This window comes from Hippoglossus stenolepis, chromosome 23 (genome assembly GCF_022539355.2).
Source record: "Hippoglossus stenolepis isolate QCI-W04-F060 chromosome 23, HSTE1.2, whole genome shotgun sequence".
NCBI lineage: Eukaryota > Metazoa > Chordata > Actinopteri > Pleuronectiformes > Pleuronectidae > Hippoglossus > Hippoglossus stenolepis.
The window spans coordinates 4,621,013-4,647,185 of NC_061505.1; the positions used below are offsets into that span (position 1 = coordinate 4,621,013).

A 26,173-nucleotide genomic window follows, 5' to 3' on the forward strand; every position below is an offset into this window, starting at 1 on the left:
ATTTTAGGCAAAACACAGAACTCTGCTTACCTTAAACTTAGGGTTTGTTAAAAAGTCGACATATTTTAATATCAAATGCTACCAGGAGTGTTTTAATTATAAAAATATAAAGACAGAATGAGCCGAAGCCAAGTGTGACTTACAAAATACCTACGAGAACTTTAATAGTTGTGCAGGTCAGTTTACGAAATGTATTTTACAACAAGGAAGTAACTAGAGGCAGCTGTTGAATATCCTCAAATCTGAAATATAATACATGTCAACATGACCCCGGTACATTTATTCTATAATTAGGGTTAATTCCTTTTGAAAAAAATATGAATAAAAAGCAGGTTTTTGTGTCAAAGGGCAGGATTAGAAAGTTAAATCAATGCAGATTAGGAGAAATGTCAACATTAGGTTTAAAAATATGATTAGTTCAAGATTTAAACTGAGATATTAATATCCATACTCTGCATCATCCTGCTTTATGAAACGCCCCGATGGGCCATGATGTCATCTGCACTTTAGAAATAAAAAACTGCATTTTCCCCACAGAGGTTGCTAAAAATAGAAATTAAAACAGCACAGTAGAAAAACAAAAACTTCCCTCACCCACCCGCCCGAGAAAACAACTAGAATAATGCACTTGTTGGTGTTGAACGCTGTAAACAAGTCTCTGTTGTCCTTGCTTTCATCAGTAATCTGTCCATTTGGGCCGTGGATCCGCTCCGTGAAGTATTCTGACGTCTGAAATCACTAACACTGGAAACTAAGTCTATTTCAGTGTGTTTTCACTTGTCCCTTTTTGGATCTAATCAATCATCCAGAGTTATTTGTTGGCAGCACAGACCGACGGGTCAAAATGTGAATTGTGGCCTGTTCCCAGTCCCTTGTCCTCCTTTCAGTAGGTGGCGTCCACTGCGTTGATGTTGCTGTCGAGCTGGTGTCTGAACGACAGCCGGGCCTTGGTGGAGAAGTAGATCTGTGACCCCCGACTGAGGCCTCCCGCTCCTTCGCCGTCACTGCCGCAGGATGTCGTCGAGGACAGACGGGGCTTCATCTCCTCGATGGGCACTGAGGGAAGAAGTCAGAAGGTCGGGCTTTAGTAGACTGTGCTGCTTTTTATTCACTCTACATTTGATTTTCTGTACTTGCTCCTCACCTGTGGCGGGGGGGCACTGCCTGCTCTTGCAGCGCTCTTTACAGCGTCTGTAGAATGGGAAACACTGCAGCATCTTCACACCCATGACGTCTGTAGAGAGAAGAGAATGAACAGACGCGTTAATATCAAAGAAATTCTCTCAAATTTGAAATATACAGCATTTCCCAGCATGCCCAGTTCCCCTCCAGCTCACGTTTAAGCTCCTCACCCCCTCACCAGGTCACAGTTTGATGGAATAACGATCATGCACTGTAACATGATAGCCTAATGTAAGCTGACGATATCAGCAATGAGTGGCCTGGTGACCCGGTGACCAGCCAATCACTCACTAATTACAGCCCCATCATCATCATCATCATCATCATCCTGTCCACTGTCTAATCCTGGAAAAAGGACGTCACTGGAATTCAGCAGCCGGGGACACTGATAAGCTCTCACACAGATTTACTGTGCTGTCATCTGCTGTGTGGGAGCTTTGATTAACTGGTGGATAACTCTTGTGAGGCCATGGTTTTTGGTTTGAAGACAATTAAAGACAAACTTTTCCCTCTCAGCCGAGTTGTCGGTCAACCTGCACCCGTTGGACATTACTAGCTGTCAATTAAGAGGTTACACTCCTGAAAATGTTTCCTGACGTTATAAATCAACTGAGAAGTAGAGTCGTTTACTCAGACTTTTATAGAAACCAATGGAGTCACCCTCTGCTGGTCATTTGAGAGATTACAAGTTTCTCCTCTACCTCAGCTTTACTTTCTGCCCCCAGACTCTATGTCCATTTTTACATCCAGTCTATGGTTCTCTCTGACAAAAGAGACGTATCCTTAGCTGCAAGTAATTCAAACAGCTAATTTCCCGGAGGATCGTCCTTCCAATCGTGGCACCTCAGAGAGATAAGATAAAGTCAGGGCCACACGATAGCGCTGAGCTTTATTTACTTAGAGTAGAAAGAAAAAAGGTCTTTATTTTAGTCTAATGAGGTTAAGAAATAGGTCACGAGAAATGGAGCAGAGCTTCTATTGTAGGAGTGAGAAGAAAGATTAAAGCTCCTGCACAAAACTTTACATGATCGAACTTCAGCAGTGTCGGGCATAGTTTAAATATCAGTTATATTAGGCTCCAATAAAAACTGATGTAGTTCATGGGTTATGACAGGATGGGAAGTTTACTGACTACCAAACTAAAGAGAATGAAACTGAAAAATACACATGAAGCAACCACTAGAAACGAAAAAGGACTTCAAAGAGATGTAAAATATCTTGTCAAATGGGCACCCAGATGCAAAATGACCACGAAAGATACAACAGAGTACAAAATGGAGCGTAACAATGACAACAAGTCACCAAACAACCACAGAGTATTGAGCACAAATAAAGAATCAAAACACAACGCGACCACAAAGAGTTTGCAGTCTTTCCCTGCAGAGGGGGAGCGTTATCTCAGAATCCTGCATGGCTGTAAACGTTTTGGAGCATATAGTTATTTATACTCTTTTAAATTGTGATATTGAAACTTGTTAACGTAGCATTGATTCATTATGAAACTACAAAAAAAACCTTTGTGTTAATAACATATTTATGAATGCTCTGACCGCCTCATTCACTGCTTCTGCACGTCCTGAAGTATTCCTGCACATTGTTTCCTCGAAGCAGTTACTGTCCCATCGAATTTCAAATAATAATGTCCCAGGAATTTGTCAATGTATTTTCACTGTGCTGCAGTTTCATTAAAATCCTCCCTGCAGCGTCGGAGCCAGAGCAGCAGCCTGGTCGGTCTGATGAGTAAAACCAACTGCTGTGATAATCCACTGAGCCCCATTGTTCCCTGATCACAGAGGGAAAGATTTGGATATCTGATGACAAACTGTGAACTATGACTGCGACGTGAAGGAGGCCAGTGTTGGACTAACATCTCTCTTTTTTCCCTTTTTTCCCTTTTTTCCCTCCCTCCTCCTCCTCCTCTGTTTACTGCTAATCCCTGGTGCTGCTCGGCGGTGTGAGGCAATCGTGTGGGGACGTGACGGCTCACACGTACCGTTCACACTCACCCAGTCGCAGGGAGAGCGCTGCACACAGGCCAGAGGAGACGGAGCTGCAGTAAGTGAACGACTCTAAATCCACAGATCCTCAGTTTCTCTCTCGTTTTCTCGTGCGCCTCCCTTCTCTGTTTCACTCAGGTGTGCCTCTGAAATCCAATCCCCATTTACACACACAGTGGAGCCCATTATGGTGCTGGTCAAGGCAGAGGTTCTCACAATATGCAGTCACACACACTGTAAACTGAGCACAGGGAGAGAGTGCACGACACAGCTTCCCACATGTAGGTGGACTTGTGCTTGCAGATATAAGAAATTCAAAATATTAGTTACTTGTTGCCTCATTAGGACCAAGCTTGGGTCTCCATGAGGTCTACTGGTCCTGATAGATCCTGGGCCAGTGTTTATGCTGGAAAATGGGCAACAAAAACACACGCATACACACACACACAGAGACACACAGACACACAGGCACACACACACACACAGTGCTAAGTGCCTGGTCAATGGTGAGGAATTTTGGCCTGTGACCATGATTGGTTGTGGGGGTCTGGCAGCATGCAGCGCCCTGGTAGGCTGAAGGAGAAAAACAACCTCAGATGGCAAACATGCACAACTACACACACACACACACACACACACAACCACACACAACTACACACACTGACAGCAGAGAGAAAACACTAGAAGAAGACAGGAGGCCTTGGGACTGGTCACGTTCTACATGTCCAGTGAAAGGTTGTCGTTATTATTAGATGTGGTTGGTTCATTATTGCACAGACCCGACACATATTTGCACACAGGTTGACTGGACACGTGGTGTATTTAGAAATGTATTTATTGATTTATTAGTTTAAGTTGAAGAGATAAGACAGAGAAGAGGATGTGATAAAAATGACCAAATTAGCGCAGGGCAGGTTTAGGGAGGAAGTTAAAGGGGGTAAAAGGGAAGGCACTGAAACTTGTGCTTGACCTGTTTGTCTCTTCTGCAGCCGCTGTGAGCAACACACAGCCTCGGAATAATGTGGCTTTACTCGTTCAATCAGTGGCGACGTGTCGGTGGAGGTGACAATCACACAATCCCTCCGGGGGAACATTACTGAGCGGCTTTTTTATTTTCTGCGCTGTGTCACGCGTGGCAGGTTTTCATCACTTTAAAGGGAGTTTGTGGGAGGGTTAAATATGATTCTCTTCCATATATTTTCCACTTTTACAAGTCCCCCTCTGTCGTCACTCGTTCCCTTATCAGCTCTGCAAACACTGTTAAAACAAGCAGCGGCGCTCATGTGCTTAAAGTGACGCGATAAGAATCTTCCTGCAGCTCCACATTTGCACTGAGACGCCCTTTTTTACGCTCTGGCCCTGGGGCTCTGTGAGAGAAAATGTGCGGTTCTGTGTCCCTGCCCTCAGCACAAAGCTCCACACAGGCCTGCCAGGGAGGATGACGCACACACTGTACACGTTCACCTGCAGAAGTGTGTGTTTGTCCATCGATGGCAGCGTACAATCCTCTTTCATGTTCATCACAGATGCAGCTGTCAGGCTCCGCTACAGCTCGAAACATTAGAGAGACTCATCAAACTAATGGCAACAATATCACTGATGGAACATGAGTAAAGTTTATTTGGTCAACTACTTTGTTTAAAGACACATTTACCTTCTTATTGCTTCACTGCAGCTCAGATGCAAATGTTGTGCTTGCTCTGCCTTTATCTGACATGTGAGATACTGCAGCTGCATTAAAAATTCTAATAAGAATATCACTTACAATATAATGTGTTGTTATGGATTAAAGTACAAAGTAAGATTTGTTAAAATCAGCTTCAGATATTATGCTACGTAATCAAAATGTCACTGACTGTTTAATGCATCAATAAATACAAAATCCATAACAGCATGTTTGTGTGCTTTTACTGAGGGGTTTGACTGCAGGGGTTTTAGGGACTCTATGAAAATTATCTTTACGTGAATTTAAAAACGTAAAGATAATCTAGGTGAAGCCTCCTCTTCACATCTTACCCATAACAACAACAACAACAACAAAAAATACAAAAAGGCCGACCCGCTGCCTCCTAATCCCTTTCCCTCCATCCCTAACCTGTCACTTGTCACTTTTACTTCAACACAGACACTAAATAGTGGTTGTGCATATTTTTCTTTCTTTCTACGCCTTTATTTGACATATTAATAATCTGTAATCAGCTGTATTACAACTCTGTAATTCCGACTTTTCCCTGCCTCTTGTTTATTTTGTTAACTCGCGTAGGGCTCGTGCACGAGGTTGGAGAGCCTCCGTGCGCGCTGGAGGTGGAAGGTTGAATGAGAGGCTGCACCAGACAGGTTAATCTGAGCTTTCATCTGGAGCACTACACTCATCACTTATCCCTCGTCTGTCTCCGAGAACAAACAATCACAGACTCGCTTGTTGACGCAGCTGAAGTGCGAGGAAGTGGAAGACTTAGTTTTGAATACGTCTGAAGAGAATATCACTTATAAACCTGCAGACGGAACAGTCAGAGAGCAGCAGATGACGGGTTCGGGTGCAAAATACAAGTTGAGGTTTTCACAAACAGCAGCAGAACCAGAACCAGAACAGACATGAGGTTTATTTATGAGCAGGACCCCTCTCACTGACACGCCCCCCTGCTCCACTGTCAGAAAAGCAAGTTACATTTCAGCTCTGGAGTTCAAAGAGATTATTTTACTTCTTCTGACCTTTTATTTGGCCTTAACAGCTTCTTTTTTCACTTATAAATAAACCAAGTTACCTACCTTGTGGAAAAACCTTGTAGAGTAGCAGTGGAAACTGGATATTCTTGATAATGATCCCCAGCTACAACAACGTCTATTCTCTCTTCATCTGCTTCCCTTCATTACACAGTGGTTCGGTGTGTGGGTGTGTGTGTGTCCAGGTCCAGGGAGCGCTGCCCAGTCCTGTGCGTCCTGCTGCGTCCTTATTGCCAATGGAAAGGTTTGTGCAGGGACTGAACTTTAAATAGCTAATCCCCGGAGCACGGTGGTTGAGTGAGTGAGTGGACACGCCTGCTTTCTCCCTCCCTCACCCCCTCCCTCGCCCTCTGCCTCCATCCCTCCCCCTGCGCTCCTGTCCTCCTCGTCCGCCTCTCACCCATCCCACATTCTATACATACTGCACTCTCCTGCACGCCTTGCTTTGTGGTGCCGCCGCGCACTTGGTAATATAATTACTCCCATGAAACTGCTCATCAAACTGATAAATCAGGGTGATAGGTTTCTATATTACCACGAGGAGATAATCGCCTTCTAACAGATTCATTTGTTCTTCAGTCACACATGAAGTGAGCTGTTGACAGATCCTGATGTGTGGGAGGTGTCTCCTCTTTAGAGACGTCAGAGGTCACCATCAACAGTAACGTGTCCTCTCTGGCTTCTGGTAGCATTTTCTTTTTGACTGTGTTGTTTTACTTCCATTTTCAGATTTCAGCAGGTGTTGGAATATCTGCAGCACTTTGAATTGTGTTTAGTCACAAAGATGCTCTAAAAATGCAGTTTTTCAGCATTAGTGTTACTGTAAATCGTAAATCTAATTGCGAAACAACTGGATATGGCAGTGAGCACCTTTACAATACACATCAAAACTGTAAGAAACAAAGGAAACGACAGAAACACACTTTCCTCCGTGTAAGTGTGACGTGAGGGTAATAGAATTAAATATAGTTTGATGCTTAAATGATGTGAAAACAAAGGGAAGGAGGTTTGGATGGTTTGCGTTCATGCATATTATTTAAGTCAGGTTCAAACTAATTCACCTCCACCTGGAGCTTATGTAATAATTGCTGTTGGTTATCTGGATCACTCAAACACTGCTGAACCCATTTTCATAATTCAGTGGCAGGGTGGGGCGTGACACAATTCTAGATCAGATTCTGGATAAACTGGCGGCTCCAGAAAATCTTTTTTCAGTTTCTTTTACCCGAGCGAGATGAGGCGTTAGCCGTGGCGGAGGTATGACTCCTCCAAACGCCATTCAATCCCCACTTCTTCATTTTCGTTTTAATTGTTTGTCTGTTACTTAGCAGCATTTCAGGAAAACAAAAGAGAAAGATGTTGTATTGTTCAGTCGCAGAATCCATTAAATGTTGGTGTGCATCCAGGAGATAGGATGTTTCCAGGGCCTCATTTATGAATCTTATCATATTTAGGGGACTGATATTGTTTCAAATCTTGTGCGGCTTGATCAAGTTTAAGGGAACTGTTGGGCCTCGGAGGGGAATGAGCTCTACTGAGTGCCATGCTAGTTTTCCTATTTAACCACAAGCAAAACTTCTACAACAAGAAAGGATGAAGGAAGTGAATATGAAGCAGCAGTGTTGGAGCCGTGGATAAAAGGGAGACGTAGCCGTAGAGGAAATCCCTCTCCTGTTAGAGTGAGAGTGTTTTAATCTGATGTGGATTAAAGCGACAGAGAAGAACCAGCAGCGTCACAGAGTCGTGACGGATTCGTGACTCTTAAGGGGACAGCGGACACTTTTCTCTGTCTTTCTCTGTCCGTTCAACCACTTTATTCCAACACAGCCCGACTCAGTGAGCACTTTACTGGCATTTTGTTGTCCATGCAAATGCTCCTTGTTTTCTCTCCTGTTCACTCCTGTTTCTCGGCTCATGTTCACTTTAAATTATTAGAAACCTGTTTTGAAATGTTGTCGTGAAAGAACAGTGTGTCAACGTACGATTCTCGGAGGATTGAAATACCAAGCAAGTGATAGAAAAAATAAAGGTGTGGTCGGGTGTCGCTTGTCACCAGCGCGAATGAGTCTCACACACAGTCTCATATCTGCCTTGCTTCTTTCGGACACGCGCTGAAGTCCGGATATTCTCCTGAAATTCTCCTGAAGGGCTGTTTGTGAGAGTCAGTCCGAGTCAGTTGCTCCGGACATTCTCCTGAGTCCCCTGGTAAAATATCCGGAGAATGTCCGAGTGAGCCCATGTGAGAATACCGCAGGAAAATGTCCGGAGAATATGACGATGAAGAATATCTCAGTATAGGAGCAACACACATAGAACTCTCCGACAAAGGGGTCGTCTTGGAAAGACGATGAGATACGACAGCTTTTGGCGATAAGAACCGACGCAGGTGTCGATGTGCTGTAAAACAAACGTGCATGCTCCATCCAGACTCCACCCCTCACCTGAACGCTCTGGACATCTTCCTGTTGTCGTGAACGCGTCTGACTCGGACAATGTCCCGCTGCATACGTGAAAGGCAAAGTCTTTACATCTGAAAGCGGCTTCTGCAACGTGGAGCAGATGCAAACTGCCCCGAACCACCTCAGCATCAGCCTGACCTGCACTGTAACTGCACCTAAAATCCATATTTTGCAACATCATCATGATCTCATCATTATGTGTCAACACATTAAAATATGACTTGAGGAAAGTTCTCCCATCTGGCAGGTCTGAGCATGTATATCGTTGTTGGCTCTTATCAGCTGACTAGATGGCTCATAGCTGTTTATTGGCTCTGCAGCCGGAGTCTTAGGCTTATTGAGGCCACTCCGTCGGCTGCAAAGATTTGTCCCAGTGGAAATTTACCCAGATGAGTTCTCAGAGTGAGTCTGAGCTCGCTGGTCAGAAATCACCCTGGAAACGGTCTGTGTTTTCTAAAGCTGCTGCTGCTGCACTGAGAACCTCAACAGGGACTCACCCACAAGGAGAAAAGACTGTTCTCATGTGGAGTTCGTAGGGAAATGTCAACTTTGTGCAATGTTAGGTTGTGAAATAGGTTGGTTATTGAATAGCTTGTAACCGGGTCAAGTTGGCAGCTTGTGTCTCATTCGATAATCCAACAATAGTCATGGGTTTTACAAATTTGGGGCTTTTGTTGATGCTCGTAGATCGAAGGCATCCGAACGAACCTTCACAGAATCTTTAACTTTGATTTCTTAAGACATGGATATCATTTTTTTGCTATATTTGCCTTATTTCTGTCATTTGAGCTTTAATATCTCTGTCATCTGTGTAAATTTCCGGTCTTACCCACCAAGGTGAGGTGGTGTGCAGATATCCAGATTTACACCGTGGACGTGGATGAAGGACGGACATGCTTCAGTAGGACATTGACTCTAATTTTAAATCTGCCCCATGTGATGATTAACAGCAGGACAGTCGACTTGGACCCAGGTGGTTACAGAAAGTTATGGTTTTGAATTAAACATATATTTCCAAGTATAGATGAATTGATATTAGTCCGTCAATCGCAACGACTAAGACAGATTTAATGGAGATAAACTACGTATGATGGTGGTAATACTTGCACTGATGTTATTGTCACGCCTACGCAGAAAGTCCAGTGGTCCCCTCATTGACTGTGCATTGACAGACTCGTTCCTCTCCATGTAAGGTGGCGAGTTTCCTTCCGAATATGATTAGGAGGGAGCCCGGTAGCTTCCTGTGGCTCGGATATCAGCAGCTGAACAACTCCCGCTGTCCCAGTGACCTCAAGTGCCACCGTGATATCAGACACTTTAGTCACGGGTGGGGGGGGGGTGGTGGCAGCGGACGGCAAGTGGAAACCGACATTGTCATAATACTGACATCACCGCTCCCTATTCGTTTCAATACGACTGGAGCGAGAGGCTGCTGATGATCCTGAAACTTCTTCCCCCAAAGCTGCACATGTGTATTGTGCGTGGACTGTTCTCTTGTCACTATAAAACACTGCAGCAACTTTAAATATCCAGAAAGCCAAACATTCCGAGCAAAGCCAAAAATAGTTGGCACAAGTTTTCTTCTGTAGCTGAGATGTTGATATTCTTTGCACGACCCTTCAGATTTGTATAGTGGCCACAAGTCCTGAACCACGGTTCTAAATCCCCCCTAAGAGTTTTAAAGTCTTTACTTATTTACTGGGAAAGGTCATGATCTTACATTGCATGAGAAAACGGAGGTTTTATGGGGCAGTTTACTCCAAGAGTCTCTCAGCTGCAGGAGCTACAGGCTGTTTATGAGTTGTCCCACACCCATGTAATGACATTTCAAATTGGACTAATTTCATCTTAAAATGCCAAAATCTGTATCCAGTCATTGTTCTGCAGCCCGAACTGCTGAACTAAAATAGAGCCATTGCAGGAACAAACCAGATCTCTGTGAATGTTTACTGCTCCCCACCCCGAGTGCACGGTCTCCCCCTCCTCGCTCCTCCTCGCTCCTCCTCTCCCCTCAGACCTCCAGACATTCCCATGCCCAGGGTTTGTTGATTTTCTGTTGATGTTGGCATGCTTCTGCGGAGCCGGGGGCCGGGGGCCGGGCCGTGCTGGCTGAGGTCACTCATGGCCGGTTCAAGCCTCCGTCGCCGTCCTCGTCTCATCAGTCGCCTCCTTCCTCTTCTTCCTGTGAGCACTGTGTCTGTTATCTGGTGCCTCTTCATCACGTCTCTGTTTATAGAAAAACCTATAGCGTCGCTCTCAGTGATTACATCAATCCTGAGGTGCAGGGAGGGGAGTCTGATCACGGCTGTAATCTACACACCATGCAAATCAGCTGATAATGTAGAGTGTAGTAAATAAACCGTCTGAGGGCAAAGGACGACCGTCTTTACTTCTCCCTCTTCCGTCACTTTTTGATGTCAAACCCGTCAAATCGAAACTAAAAAACCTCATTGATAATATTATATATAAAATTAAAGCAGTTTAACAGAAATGAACAAGTAGAAATGTTAATATAATGCCTCCATTTGATTAATTTAAAGGTCATTATACAGGCATAAAGATTGTTTTACCTCGAAAACTTAAATACTTTGAAATGCAGTTGCTGAATCCTTCCAGAATGTAACTATCGACTAACAAAATACACGGACTCAGATTTTGTTCTTGGCCATTTGTAACTTTATTTTGATAATTCCTGCTTTAGGTGATTAGCAAAACCTGGTAATAACCTCATATCTGCATGGACTGTGTAATTGAAGGTGACGTGTCGGTCACGGAGAGTTACAGACTATAGAGCATCTCTGCCGCTGGGCTGCTGACAACTTTATCAACTGGGAGTTTCCAGTTTATTTAAGTGTCTGTGCTCCTGCGACAGCCGTGCATGAAAAACTTAACACACAAGAGACACTATGTCATGTTGCTAATATGTGGTTCACGTGCAAAATGTCACGCCTCAGTGTTGTTTGATAATAAGGAGCCAGGGACACAGGCGCTGACAGAGTCCTTTCACAATTGTTACCTTTGCAGAAACTTCTTGCAACTCAACTCAAATGAAGAACTTCCACCGAGGCTCCATACTACACAGTGTTTGTGATCCTGCATATTTTTCAAACGCATCTGAAAACGGCAAACGTTTAAAGTTATAAATAATTTTAAAGGTGGCTAAAAAATGAGTAGAATAATGGCTCGGATCTGACTCCAGACCTGCTGAAGGTGCCTGACTGTCTGCTCCGGGGATCCACTCGGGTCACTCATCGTGTGGTTGACATAATTGCCGGGTGGCGGTGGACACTGCTGAGTTATCAGCAGCGTCATGTGTCTGAGTCGAGAGTTCTGCCGTCTGCGTTGGTCACAGGATGACAGGTGCTTTCAAATGAGGCTGCGGTTGTTGGTGTGAAGCTGAGATTTTCAAGATGCTTTGCACAGGCAGCATATTATCATGTTGCTCAGAGTCATTTGCACTGTTGTGTCCAAATAGTTTGACAGTTCATGCTGACTATTTCTTTTTCAGTGTTCTTAAAACCTTTGGGAAGGGGCTACATTTCTAAATAAAAGCCCGAGAGATGGATTTTTGTGCCTTTTTCACTTGTTGAATACTTTTCTTGTTTGTCTCCTGTTTTTCTTTTCTCTTTTTGGGCGGGGGGGCGGGGGGTGGGACCTTTCCCTGCCTTTTCAGCCTCCGTCAGTGCATGTGTGCTCTTACATCACCGTTCCTCCGCCTCGCCATTAAAAAGCACTTTCTCTGCATCTCTGGATTCTTTCAGGGCGCCTTTTTTCGATTTGCATGAGAAGCAGCTGGGAACGGGCCCCCTTCCCGTTTTCTTCCCTTTGTCCCGCCGTTCTTTTATTCCAAATTCTCCTCACTGATGCCCCCTCCTCGCTTTGTGCTGTGTGTATAAGACAGCTGCATAACGTTACACCGGCCAATCGTTTGGCTAAGATGCTCGTGGTGTTGGGCACAGCACTTGTTTTCCACGGCAGAAATAACATCCCCACTCTGTCCCGGACGTTGATGTTTTGAAAATAAGTTTTAAATTTGAAACAGATTGTGCAGTTTCCAGGCCAAAGCACGTGGGATTGTGATTCAATTGGATGCACTCAGAGAAAGGCAGAGGGGTTTTAATAGAGCAGGGTGAAAAATGTTCTGTAGACATTATTAATGAGGCCACTGAAGCGGGTGTAGATGTATTTATCTGCACTGCCAGGGAGTCTTTGAGCTGCAGAGCTTTGGGTTGTTTTGGCCTCTCTGAAGAGCCTACGTCTATATTTACCTGGCTGCCGCTCTGCGACGGGCTTTTTACTTGAAAGTTAGGTAACAATTACCACGAAGTCACTCCATGGCAACAAAAGATTAAGAGCTTAACCCTGCAAACGGCCACTTGTGAGGACTGTGCACCGTTTGTGCAGCTGCAGCGTTCGCGGCGTCCACAGGGGGCGTTCTGACCTTTGACACTTGGTCTTGACGCACGACAAATCCTGTTAGATGTGACTGTCTGTGGCTGCATGAGCTCAGCGTGACGGGGGGATCTGCAGAGGTTCTTCAGATGGATCGTTAGAGGCAGTCGATGACACTGGGGTTACTGAACAAATGTGTGTGTGTGATTGAGGAAAAGAATATATATATAAAACAAAAAACCAAGATTCACAAAGAAACTTTCTTGGGAAAAATAAGTTTTAATATTGATGTAGCTTAACTTTCACTCATGATGCACAAGCACTACAAAGTTAAAAATAATATTTGAAATTCATACATTTTTTTATGTTTGTTTCTTTATAGCAAAAGCAAACCAATCCTCACCATTACAGTGTGATTCATGTTGACAGTCCTAAAAAAAAAAAAAGGAAGCAAAGAGACAAACCACCGACATGAACAACAAATGGAGTAAAGCTTCTCAAACAGGATGTCTTCAGAATAAAAGTACAGCGGAGTATCAGAAGAAAATCTCAATCTGCTTCACAGCTTTCAATCCCTTGCTCCTTGTGGACGCAGGTCACAGCAGGTCGGTCTTCACAGTCCACCATCATCCTGCAACGGGACACAAGTCACGGGTCAATTTCATGTTTCAGACAGGAGACGATGTTCAGATGACTGACAGGGTCTGTAAATAAATGTGCTCGTCGCGTTAATGTGTAGTAGACGTTTGCTGATGTGTCTGTTTACTGAGAAACGTGTGGAACAAGTGTTGATCAACGTTGAATCGTGTTTTGGAATGTTACAGTGTTTGAAGAAGAAAGAACCCAATACGTTTTGGAATGTTTCTGGGAATTCTTCTTGACTTGTTTTAAAGTTTTCTGTGAGTTCTCAGAAAGTAAAACATAAATCCTAGATCCTCCAAATGAAAAAAGCTCGATTAAACCCATATTATTATGTAATTTACTCCTTTACCTCATTTGTTTAATCCATTAAATATTGCAAAAAAAATGACATGATGTGTTTTTAAGTGTATTTCCCTTTCCTAATGTTTTCTGTAGTGGACTTCCCCTCATAGGTTAGATCCATTTTCCTGCGTCGTGGCCTAACCCATGCTACAATCCCACTAAAGCCATTAACAGTCAATCTGCCCACTTCCCCGCGCCCACATTATCAACACAGGATCAAAACTCACAAAACTCTGCCCTTTCCTGTTTTCCATATACCTGGCTCACTTCCTGAAGCTCCACCAGTACAGAACCCCTCACGTTGGTGTGTTCCTGTTTGCTAAAACTGTGTAACATGTTATTGCTTCCCCTTTTCATAACCTCCTGTAATCCTTTGTGTTTATCTCATGGCCTGTGGGGATCAGAAATACAAAGATGAGCATGCATCCTCTCATTTTTTCTTTCAGGATCTTGTTTTACCCACATCTTTTCTCTCGCGGCAGTCCCCGCAGATGCAGCCCAAGCAGCCGTTGACCACCTGGATGCCGCAGAGCCCCACCTGCAGCAGACCCATGGCCAGCAGGATGGAGAAGAGCACCACGTGCCACATCACTGCGTTGGCAGGGGACTCGCAGATCGTCCACAAGGTCTGGTTCGTGAGGTAGCTGGTGTTACCCCTGAGAGGGAGAACAGTCACACACACACACACACACAGAGATTCAGTAAAAACAAGTGCAGAGTTTGGGGGTGCAGGAGGAAAAAGATGGAATGACTGAGTTGAAGAAAATGGGAAAAAATGAGGGGTGGAGGAGGAAAGCACACGGAAAACAAAAAAGTTCTTGCAAAGTTTCAGGGTTCAAACTTATTTAAATGAGTAGTTTGACACTGATGAGCAGGTCTGTACCACTCTTGTTTCTGGAAACATCTCCCGTGCTCTTTGTCCAAAGTAACAAAATCACTGCAGCTTTAATGGTCACTAATTAACATATTATATCGTGATTGTTTAACCTGTGAAATAACCGAAGTGTAAACTTGCATGTTTTGCTGTTTTGGCCTCAGCCAGGTTGAGACGAGTTTGCTGCTACAGCTTTATATTCACCTACAGACATGAGAGTAGCACTGAGCTTCTCGTCTAACTCACAGCCACGAAGCCAATAAAGTGAATATTGAGGTAATTCTTTACTTTTCCATCTGTCTTCTGAGTGTTAAGAATCATATTCAACATCTCTAATTATATGTTTGAAATATTTGTATTAAGGGAAAAGATATAAGTGGAATATTATTGTATGATGCAAATTGATACTGTTAATAGAGAGAATAGAAAGTAATCAGAAGTCTTCATTGTCATTGTTCAAGAGGAAAAGTTTTGATTACTATCGGACAATATTCTTTTTTTTCATCTGTTAATCTCTAGATAATTTTTTCAATCGATCAATCCTTCATTTAATCTGTAAGATACCAGAGACCAGTGTGAAATTCCCATTTCAGTCTCCCAGTGTCAGTGGTGATGTTTACAAGTTTTTTTTTTGGAAAAACGATAAAAACCTACAGATATTAACTTTTCCGATGATACAAAACATTTCAAAACCGTAAAAATCCTCACTTTTATAATGGAGCTGAATTTAGGAAATATTCAGCTTTTCTGCTTGATAAATTTCCCTAATCATCAATAATGTTGTTGATTAATTTCCCCAGTGATCAGCTGATGTTTCTATTGATTATTGTTTTATTATAACCCAGAAACACGCAGAAAATCCGAAACTGAGCTTTGCTGTCGGAAGCACACGCTCCGGTTGACTATAAATATCCCATCATGCAATGTGTAATCAAGCTCAGTTCCCCCGCTGTGAACAGTGGCGCCCTTTAATCTCCCATATCTATTAACCTGATGGTTGGTCTATCAGGTGACTCGCTGTTTCCTGCGTGAGCTTGTGAAATGTCTCATTGGAGCCAAACACGTTATCGCTGTTTTTACATCAGTCAGCAAGAAGATGAAATATATAGAGGCTGAATATTTAATTCAAGAATCATAATAACCACAATCTGTGGCCTAATAACAAACTGAATGACTATTATTGCTTTTATCTTGATGTTAAGATTATTATTTAGTTTTTATTATATATTTTTCTACATGTTAATTTCCTATTTCCACATTTTTGCATTAATAAGGTAAAGGCCTCTCATAATTTTCTATGTTTTTTTTAAAGAGTGCAGATAAATATCATATTAAATCAACATGGCCACTGATCAGAATATAAGAATCGTTTCTTTTCGATAATTTGGCCAAAGGTTTATTATTATTTATTTATTCACGTATTAAAACTAAATATTATGGAGAGAAAGAGTAATTTTCCAACTACAGCTGCAATGACACAAACAGAAGAGGTTGGCGCAGTCTGCCACCTACTGGTCTTTAGGAATATTACATGTCTAGTTCTTCTTTTCTTTTCTTTTTTTATGATAATAAATCATAACTGTTTCTGTTCTCAAGAGAAAGATAAGGAAGCTGCCTGTGTGGTGGGGCCCGGTTTGCTGCCTCAGACTTTTTGACTCCACTGTAGCTGATGATAAGATAACTCATAGATACACAGAATCTATAAGGAGGCAGTTTGCAGGGGGGAGAAAAAGCACATTTGAAACTCCAGCGGCGTGAAGAACACTCACATGTCAGAGTTTTCAAACGGGTACGTCCATTTGCCATCGACCAGACACTTGGGTCCAATAGCGAGACCTGCCGAGGCCACGCTGGTGCAGTAGATGGCTCCGATCAGGCCGAACGCCGAGGAGAACACCGAGCTCAACATCTGGAGGGAAGACGAGAACAGACATCACTTTACCCCCAGTAGCTTCAACACTGTAGAAGTTATACCGTCTGTATTCTTACTTATATTACATCAGTAGTCTTTACTCATTTCTTTCTCATACTCAAGATTCAAAGAGCTTCATTGTCATTATACTCAGGTGTAGTAGATATATCAAGATATATATTTATATATAAGTGTAAGAATATAGAAAAATATAGGTGTTACTTGGCACGAGGCAGTAGAGATTGAACTCTGCTTGACTTTGGAGAATCCCCGGTCTGATTCCTTATCGTATAGAGGATGATGTCATCAAGGTGACATTGAAAGTCTCACTCAAAGGATTTGCCTCGTCCGAATATTTCTTGATTTAATCAATTAGTGATAGTTAATAGTGTTTCGAGTGTATGATTTCATTGGCCGGAATTCCACGAGTAGATATAAATTAAACATTATATTCACTTACTCACTTAGCTACTTACTTTCAAGGGAGTTCTTGATTTTTATCAGATTCTCTTCCAGTGTCGTAATGGATTCACTTGACTTGCTGCCTCAACCTGTTTTTGCTGATTTCCTATTGATTTTTTCCCACCAGTCTTTCTAGTGGCAGCCTGTGAGATATCCTTGTGTTGAATACACACCTAAATGCATCTTTTCTCATTCTAATAATGTAATAATAATAGAATAAAAGTGGTTTCTCTAATTAAAACTCTAGTGAATGACTGAAGTATCCTGAAGCTGCACTTCTGCAAAAACATATTTAGCAAAAACCTAATAACTTTAAACTGTTATTTTAAAATGCGGAAGTGCCCTGATAACGTGCCTCCAGTACAGGAAATCCTTTAATAACCCGATTGCACTGCTCATCCGGTGCATTGCTGATAAAATACACACGATTCAACTTTGTCCTTTGCTCGTTTTTTATGGGGTCTCCTTCACCACCACCATTCATTATCAGGCCGGTACCCAACAACGGCTCAACGTCTATATATTAAAATCTTTTCAACGACTTTACTCACCCGGCAACGGTTGCCACAGCAACCATATCCGCAGCAACCCTTGCCCCCGGCCTTGATAGCCGAGCAGCTCGGACACAGCATCTGAAGAGTTGAAGATATGAAAAGATGCATCACTTTATATGTTTGATTCTCTCTAAAGCTTTTAATATGCAGGTTTAGGTGTGTTTGTGTCTATTAATGCACACATGTACGTGCACCTACTCATTTGCATTTCAATGTGTGTGTCTCTCTCCGAGCGCCGTCTTATCTCATAACCAAATATTTGTGAAGAGTTTGACTTTCTCATCCCAGCAGGCGATGATATCCGGGTAGATATTTATACTTGTCCCTGATCCAAACTATTATATCACAGCAATAAAGACCTGTCCCTCTGCTGGACTCAAAGGTCTCTGATACATTCATGAGATTAAATATTTATCATTTATTTATTCATATCATATATATTTATTGCCCCTGTCCAATAGAACAATAGCGTGAGTGGAAACTCTTTGTGTGTGTGTGTCTTCGATGATGAAGTACACGAGATAATTCTGTGTTTCCCTCCAACTTCTCCTCTGTGTTATCAGCAACAGCTAAATAAATTAAATTTAGTGAACTACATTTATTATATTATTGCAATTGCATTTTATCTGATTTTTGTCCATGGTGGAGATAAATTGCACTATTACAGTATATATATATATATATATGTTGGATACTAGTCTGTATGTGTCATAGTTTATTAGCACACTAGTGGAGTATTTCTCTCTGAACTATGGGAATACTCCATTACTTGAAGTACAGGAGAATTGTACTTGTGATAGTTCAGGTACTTTGTTTTTTTCCTGCTTGCGTCAAAGTGAAAGTTGAGTTTAAATCTCAATGTAAAGATATATTTTTTTAAGATATATTTTTTTCATGGTTTTTCATTTAAGATTTAAGATCTGGAATAGAATTTAAAATACAACCTCTTTTTCCAGAGGTATCGTTATGGTTCACGAGTCAAAACCCAGATAAGGAAATAGTTACAAGACAAATTCTGATAGTGGAACTCAAAAATAATCTAATGAAATACAACAATTTAACAAAATGTACAAAATATATTCCTCGTTAATCCCCAAAAAATAATACTCAATAAAATTTACTATTAAAAGTAACCAATAAAATGTTTACAAGTTTATACAAGGCTGAGTAAATGACTGAGAATCCAATAAAACATCCGACCACACTCCATTACTCACAAAGAGGCCTCCTCCGATCAGCCCCCCCATGAGCCAGACCTGGAGGGAGATCTGGTCGGTCTCCAGAGTCTTCCCGTCGGGGAAGAACAGCAGCAGGTTGGCGATCATGCTGATGAAGGCGGTGGGCAGCAGGATCAGGCCCACCAGGCGAGCGCACTTCCCCGTACAACACATGGTTTCACACCCTTGTTTCTCTCGCTCACTGCTCCCTGTCCAGTTTCTCTACTCTCACTGCGAGGTATCTCCCCGTCCTCTTAAAGTCAGGCAGAAGTCGGTGGTGGAAACGGGTGGGAGGGAGGGAAGGGGGAGGCCCAGGACTGACAGCTCAACTCTGCTCATGGTGAAAGTCAAACACGAGCAGTCACAGTTCGAACAGGGAGGAGAGAGGGAACAAAGGCCGAGTATTGGCGTGGTCGACTCTAATCTGATTTCAGACCTTTATCTGAGACCTGTACTGGACTCAGATAAAGAATATAAACCTGAATGTGAAGATCATAGTTTCTCACAGCAAAAGAAAACCAACATTGGGAGTAAAGGAGAAAGGGTCAAGACTTGGTTTTTAAGGTTCAGCTTTTAAGTTTGGGTTTTAGGTGTGATGTTTGACGTCAGGATAAGAGACCAGGGAATGCATGACGTCAACAGGTGCCCACACCAACACACACAAGTTCAAAATGTGTGTGTGTGTGTGTTCAGGGGGCTCCCTCATGCCCTTTGGTACTTGCTGATGATAATACCAGTCTGTTTGTTCTATTTATGGCCTGTTGCAAACACAGGGTTGGTTCCACAGAACAGAGCTTTGAACCAGAGATACAGACGTTACACTCAATTGATGGTTTCAAACGTATTCGCTGCTTTGGAGCTTTTTACCAACTGACCGTCGAACCTGTGTGTGTATACTTTACAAACATCTGTCGTACAAAGCAGTTGTACAAGTAAAGCTTATTTCACCACAACAATATGTGATTTAAAGGTTCGAATGTTGAGGGGAAACGAAAATAAATTCCACTTAATAATTGAGATGAGGTTTCATTTTGACCGTTTGGTTTGAAACATTTTCTTTATTGACAAAATAAACATGTGTTAAAGAATCAGGTACAACGTGGACAGCACATGTAAAGCAGAGTAAATATACATGTAGAATATGTACAAATATACATGGTAATAAATAAATACACTTTTCATAAAGTTCACCAGATACTCAAGAGCGTCATCTTCTGGATGAATGTAGTAACATCACTGAGTTTGAACTAACCCTAACCCTAACTCTAGCTAGTATTGAAATGTGTCCAGTATTTTTAGGGGGTATTTCACATTCAAAAAATAAATGAGAAATTGTTCCTGTACTATGTTTAAAAAAGGTACAAGAAGTATCGCAATAAGAGAGTGCATATATTTTATGTAGAATTTAAAAATGTACTTTCTTTACCTTGTTCTAAATACACTACTTGTACCTTTTATTACTTTATTTAAATGTACAATATAAATGTACTCTTTACATATAGGCAGATGCAAATTAAGATTTAAATAAATAAGTAACAAAAAGAATTACAGAAACAATGAGAACAGATTAACAGAAAATTAATCAGAACACAAAAAATATCTAAAAGAAAGAAAATAGAATTAAATATGATTATTAAAATATTTCTGCAGTTTTGTTATTTATATTTTATTTTATTTTTAATCAATAAACTTTAGGGTCTTAAAATAATCTTTAAAATCTTGCAAAAGGCTATTGGGTAATTTGGTTATCCTAAAAAAGCTATTTAATAACTAACAAATATAAACATTTGACCTTATATATTACTTTATGTTATTAGGAAACATATATAATTTATTTAATTTCTATTTTTCTTCCTTTATTTTGTCAGGAAACTAAATCCAATGTTTTGATTGTCAGAATTAAAACATGATGTTTCTTTCTTTCTTCTGTTTTTTGGTCTGGTTGATGACGCAGTGTCCCAACAACCAATAATGTGAAGGCAAATAATGCACATGCAGTTGTCCCAGTGCCCCAATGCTTTTTATGTGTGGGTCAGTGTGTGTCTGTCTCTCTGTGTGTGTCTGTCAGCTGCTGTCAGGACTGAAGACCACACACTCACATCAACAGGACTCAGATTGTGTGTCTCTTCAAGCTCTGTAATGTCAGGTGAGAGTTGTGGTTATCTCTTGTTGTTGTTGTGTGCTTCATTACATCTGACCCATAACTCCCTATTGGTTGTGTCTCATCCTGGTTTGTGTCTTTTTGTCCCAGATCAAGTTAAAGAGCTCGTGTCAAAGTGTCTCCAGGCTCGGGACATGGCTTACTGTCCATACAGCCGCTTCCCTGTCGGTGCTGCCTTACTGACAGCAGATGGCGCCATAATCACAGGTAATAACCAACAGGTCTCTGGACACCTTTAAAAACCTGATGATGGTGATTGAGACCAAGTGTTGTACTGAAGTACACGTTTTCAGGTACTTTTATACTACACTTTATCTCTTCTTAATTCAATACTGTACTTTTTACTCTACCTTATTCATTGTAAAACTTTTTAAAATAATAATTATAAAACATTTGAATGAATGACTTCTACATGTAAGGAAAGACTTTTAAATTGTGCTTATTTATTTATTTTTTGGTTACTTAAGTAAAAGATAAGGAAATGTTTTCTTCTACTTAAATTCATCCTTAAAATAACTGAAAAATTAAAGTGCAGTGGTAGAATACATTAATGTAAGTACTATGATAATAGTAATAATATTAATAATAATAGCTTGTAATTGTATTTCATACATCTAACACTATTTGCAGATACAATATACTTTATACCTTCTATTCCAATTTTTTATTTAATTTTTTTGTTAATAGTGACATATTGAAAAGTGTCTTCCACCTCCTCCTCTTTCACCAATAAAATAAATAATAAAATAAAATTTAAGTGAAGAGGTAAAATTGGACTATAAGTACATTAACGTAATATTATGATAATAATAAAAATGATATGTATTTAAAACAAGGAAATTAAAAGGTAGAGAGTGTGAACAGTTCCTCTTTCACTGGGGCCCAGGCTGTAACGTGGAGAACGCCTCCTACGGTCTGACGGTGTGTGCCGAGCGGACGGCCATCCAGAGAGCTGTGGTGGAGGGACACACACAGTTCAGGGCCATCGCTGTGACATGGTGAGTCTCTGAGCAGTGGCACTGTCGGCTCATGAAAAGCTCCATAATATGACACATGTTTTTATGCATTTACCGTCTCCTCCATGCAGCGACATCAAGGATCGCTTTGTTGGCCCGTGTGGAGCCTGTCGACAGGTTCTCATGGAGGTGAGGCAACTCTCTTATCACCAGTAGACAATCATTGTCCCCTGATCGGAACATCATGCACCGCAAACACTTTTACAATCAGAGGAAGTTGTTTCTGACCATAATTGGAAAACTAACCTTAATTAGGAAGCATGTGGATTTTAAACTGCAACACATTTATTCTGCATTTTGATAAGACTGGGAATGAACATGTTGGGAGTTTGCATTCTACATTTAGCTGCTCAAACACATGATCGATGTTTTATATATTGGATATATATTGGTTACCTGAATGATTAAGTACATTTTGATGTAGTATAGTGTTTTTGTATTCTAAAACATGTTTGTATTCAGGCTGTAAGGTGTCACACTGTCACTCATTGATACGTTTGTGAAGTACCGAGAAACTGTGATATGATAATAAATCATTCTTCACAATATTATTATCCCTGCTACTTTCCATCATCCTCACATGAAACAGGTATGAATCTAGTGTATGTGGAAATAAAGTCTGCCATGAATCCCGTCTTCCTCTCACACATGTTGTGATTTCCTCCTTCCTTACTGTGCATCTCTCTCCATCACCAGTTTGGATCCGACTGGACCGTGTACTTGGCCAAGCCGGACGGATCTTACAAAGAAACCAGCCTCAGTGAACTGCTGCCTCTCGCCTTCTCATCTGCACATCTCGCAAAGAACTAATGACGGATTCTCAAAAGTTACACTCGTCTTATTGTTACGAGGAAAAGGATACGATAAGGAAATATATTTGTTATCATCTTCTTTGCAGTTGATTTATAGAAAATTACACTTCAACAATAAAGTGTCTTTTTTCCCTTTAACATGTGTCTGATTCTTTTTGAATTGTTATTATTAATAGTAGTAGTTATAGTATTATTAAATAGTAGTAGTGGTAGTAGTAGCTGTATTATTATTATTATTATTATTATTAGCATTGTTATAATTATTATTTGTCGTAGTATTGTTGGTAGTAGTTATAGTATTATTAGTGGTAGTGGTAGTAGTATCTGTATTATATTATTATAATTATTATTGTTGTTATTTTTCTTTTTATTATTATTAGTATATGTATATTGTATAGAATAAATTGTATAGAATAAAGTATATTGTATCATTATTATTATTATAAATTCATAATAATTATTATAATTACTACTACTTTTATTATTATTATTTGTATTAATGTTACTATGATTTGTATTATTATTATTATTATTATTATACTTTAATATATTATATTTAGAGATGTTCGTATCGGTGACGTTGGAAACGATTGTGTCACATGATAAAAGTGGGCGGGTCTTGGCGCTGTTTCCGGAAACATGGAGGCTGTGCTGAGCGATGTGGTCGTTCCGGAGGATCTTTTAGTGAGTTTCCACTTTACTCAACGTCTTTCTCTCGTCACACGAACACGTAAACACACCAGGGACCCGCCGCGAGGTCCCGGTGACGTCTGGGTGGTTTGTAAATGATGACATTCGGATTAAATGCGACGCATCGAGTCGGACTTTGACGCGTCACTCAGCGAGCTAATGCTAACGGTCGTGTTTTGTGATGACCGGTTTCGACCGTTTTACCGCAACGATCAGTACAGAACACGTGATTAGAGATGTGATGTCGCTGTGTCGCTTGACTTCCTGCTCGTGAGATGTGAATCTCCTCCGAGCTCCGTGTCCGACCCCCCCCTTTTTGTTTTGTTTTGTTTCCGTCGGGACAGAAGTTTGAGAAGAAGTACAACAGCGAGCTGTCGAAGGGAGCCGTGTCCAGAGACACCAAGTTCGAGTACGCCTGGTGTCTGATCCGCAGCAGGTACTCCGTGGACATCAAGAAGGGGATCGTGCTGCTGGAGGGTGAGTGACAGCTGTGGGTGGGTTTCCATTCTCACAGCTACGTGATGGAGACTGTTCAATCTACTGTACATCTACTGTACATCTACTGTACATCTACTGTAAACCTACTGTAAACCCACAATGTGTGGAAACACCAAAGAGGAACTTTCACATTTGGGCTGTAAAGGATTGGGACATTTTACAGCTGGAAAAACAGTCATGATAATTAACAAATGTTTAAATGTTGCACTGTTTCCAATTAACCATAAACATATGTTTCCGAGACTAAAGTTTCCTGTAACACATCAGCCACCATCTACTTATAGTTCTAACATTTGTGTGATAAATACAAATAGAGTCAGTCATATCAGTACGTGTGTTTGTTTCTTCTGATGTGATAAATGTTGTTACAGAATAAACAAAGCATAGAAGATATGTATTTGTGTTCCTATATATTTGGTTGGATTTGTTTTCCCAATTTCAGACGAGGTTTTATTTAGAAATTATCAGATGAGCAGAATCGCAGCTTGTTGTCAGATACTAGTTTGCATGTTTATAATTTTCATGGTTTGAATTTTATTTAATTTTATTTGCAGAGCTCGTTCAAAAATCCTCCAAGGACGACTCCAGGGACTTCCTGTTCTACCTGTCAGTGGCCAACTACAGACTCAAAGTTAGTGTTATTCCCTTGTGCGAGTTTTTCTAACTGAAAGCTTTAATTATCATTTCTACCTTTTATCATAACACATTTTTAGTAGTTTTATTTTTCTCATGTTACTGTTCCTCTTGCAGGAATATGAAAAAGCCCTGAAGTACATCCGGACCCTCCTGAACAACGAGCCCGGGAACAAGCAGGCTCTGGAGCTGGAGAAACTCATCGTCAAGGCTCTAAAAAAAGGTAAAAGAGACAATAAATAGTAAATAATAAACGTTAATAGAATTAGTTTCTCTTAATTGATGGGTTGAATTTAATCTACAATACTGACGTTCGCCTAATTATCATCTAGACGGCCTGGTTGGCATGGCAATCGTTGGAGGAATCGGTCTTGGCGTGGCCGGTTTAGCGGGACTCATCGGCTTGGCGGTGGCGAAGGGAGCTGCCAAATCCTAACTGGGATGTGAGATGACGCGCCTTCATGTTGCCGGCCTCCTACACTGACCCTTCCCCTGCATAAATAAATAATAAAAGCTGAGCGGAGAAAGTTTGAAGGGGCGTAACATCTTGGTTTGAACTAGAATGTGCCAGTGATTAACCTGTTTTCATATTTTAACAGGGTTGAAATTCACTCTTCATGTATTCATTACTTTGCTATCTGCTCACCGTACTATAGCATGGCACCTTCATAGTACTTATGTAAATAAATTAGAATAAATCAGTGTGCATTTTAGCCTAAAACCCCCTAAGTTGACATTTACATTTTGTGGACATATGTTTGTAAAAATACAGTTGTGGTTCTGTATTTTCATTATTTTCTGACATGAAGGATTGTTTTGGAAGGTGTTACTGGTGCAGAGGGAAGTGCGGCTGTGTCATGATTAAAAGGAAGAGTCATTAGTTTCCAGGTAATAGTGACTCGGCAAAACTGCTGTTAGAAAACTGAACGTCCAGCTGCTGCTTTGGGAAAAGACCTTTATTTTGTTTTGTTCTGAAAACAACGTTAAGTTGAAAGAGGCAAATCCCTTATTTGAACTAAATAAATTTATTCATGTAATCTGCCCTTTAAATATTCATCTGTGCTGCATTCACTGACCTGTGTTTTCATGTGGAATAAATAAAATAATTTAAATATTAAATTATTGTGGAGCTCTTCACTGTATTTGTATTTGAGTCTGACAAATCATTTGTAATAAATGTCTGTCAATTAACTAATCAAGCAAATGACTGTATTCTGTTTAATTTATTTTACGACAGAGCATAATTTAATAAACATTTTCACCTTATTCTTTCCACAGATTAAATGTTATTTGAAGGTTATTTGTATAAAATCAAACAGCTTTTCCTCAGTTTTGTCTTGATTTTCAAGTAAATCTTGTTCTTATTGAAAATAATTGTAATGATGAAATAAGTAAGTCTCAGTTTTGGAAGGAGATTTTGAAATACATTTTATAACCTAACAAAGCCAGTTTGACAAAGTTGTTGCATCATCTATCATAATACTGTTAACTTTCTCTGTATTTATACATGTAATCATTTATTTCAAGATCTATAATCTGACATTTCTGATTCAACACACAGGATTTCAAAGTAATCTTATCACATTTCTTGATTCAAAGTGCAATA

The 26,173-nt window shown here is 40.8% G+C and overlaps 4 protein-coding genes across 4 annotated transcripts; 2 read left to right on the top strand and 2 right to left on the bottom strand.

Annotated features, from left to right (window-relative positions):
* Window positions 1-135: 135 nt before the first annotated feature.
* Window positions 136-6,177, bottom strand: si:ch211-237l4.6 (uncharacterized protein LOC446130 homolog). Its single transcript, XM_035148742.2, has 3 exons — window positions 5,949-6,177; window positions 1,145-1,234; window positions 136-1,056 (listed from the first exon to the last, which is right to left on the bottom strand). Exons 2-3 carry the CDS (start codon window positions 1,227-1,229, stop codon window positions 884-886), a joined length of 258 nt encoding a protein of 85 aa, XP_035004633.1. The 5' UTR covers window positions 1,230-1,234; window positions 5,949-6,177; the 3' UTR covers window positions 136-883.
* Window positions 6,178-13,013: 6,836 nt separating this feature from the next.
* Window positions 13,014-19,057, bottom strand: tm4sf5 (transmembrane 4 L six family member 5). Its single transcript, XM_035148738.2, has 5 exons — window positions 18,758-19,057; window positions 17,538-17,618; window positions 16,382-16,521; window positions 14,202-14,394; window positions 13,014-13,385 (listed from the first exon to the last, which is right to left on the bottom strand). Exons 1-5 carry the CDS (start codon window positions 18,929-18,931, stop codon window positions 13,368-13,370), a joined length of 606 nt encoding a protein of 201 aa, XP_035004629.1. The 5' UTR covers window positions 18,932-19,057; the 3' UTR covers window positions 13,014-13,367.
* A 9-nt stretch (window positions 19,058-19,066) lies between these two features.
* Window positions 19,067-22,854, top strand: zgc:103586. Its single transcript, XM_047338820.1, has 5 exons — window positions 19,067-20,903; window positions 21,009-21,125; window positions 21,805-21,916; window positions 22,006-22,063; window positions 22,631-22,854. The coding sequence occupies exons 1-5, from the start codon at window positions 20,744-20,746 to the stop codon at window positions 22,742-22,744; spliced, it is 561 nt and encodes a 186-aa protein (XP_047194776.1). The 5' UTR covers window positions 19,067-20,743; the 3' UTR covers window positions 22,745-22,854.
* Window positions 22,855-23,330: 476 nt separating this feature from the next.
* Window positions 23,331-25,686, top strand: fis1 (fission, mitochondrial 1). Its single transcript, XM_035149402.2, has 5 exons — window positions 23,331-23,430; window positions 23,781-23,913; window positions 24,489-24,565; window positions 24,685-24,790; window positions 24,900-25,686. Exons 1-5 carry the CDS (start codon window positions 23,386-23,388, stop codon window positions 25,001-25,003), a joined length of 465 nt encoding a protein of 154 aa, XP_035005293.1. The 5' UTR covers window positions 23,331-23,385; the 3' UTR covers window positions 25,004-25,686.
* The last annotated feature ends 487 nt before the right edge of the window (window positions 25,687-26,173 follow it).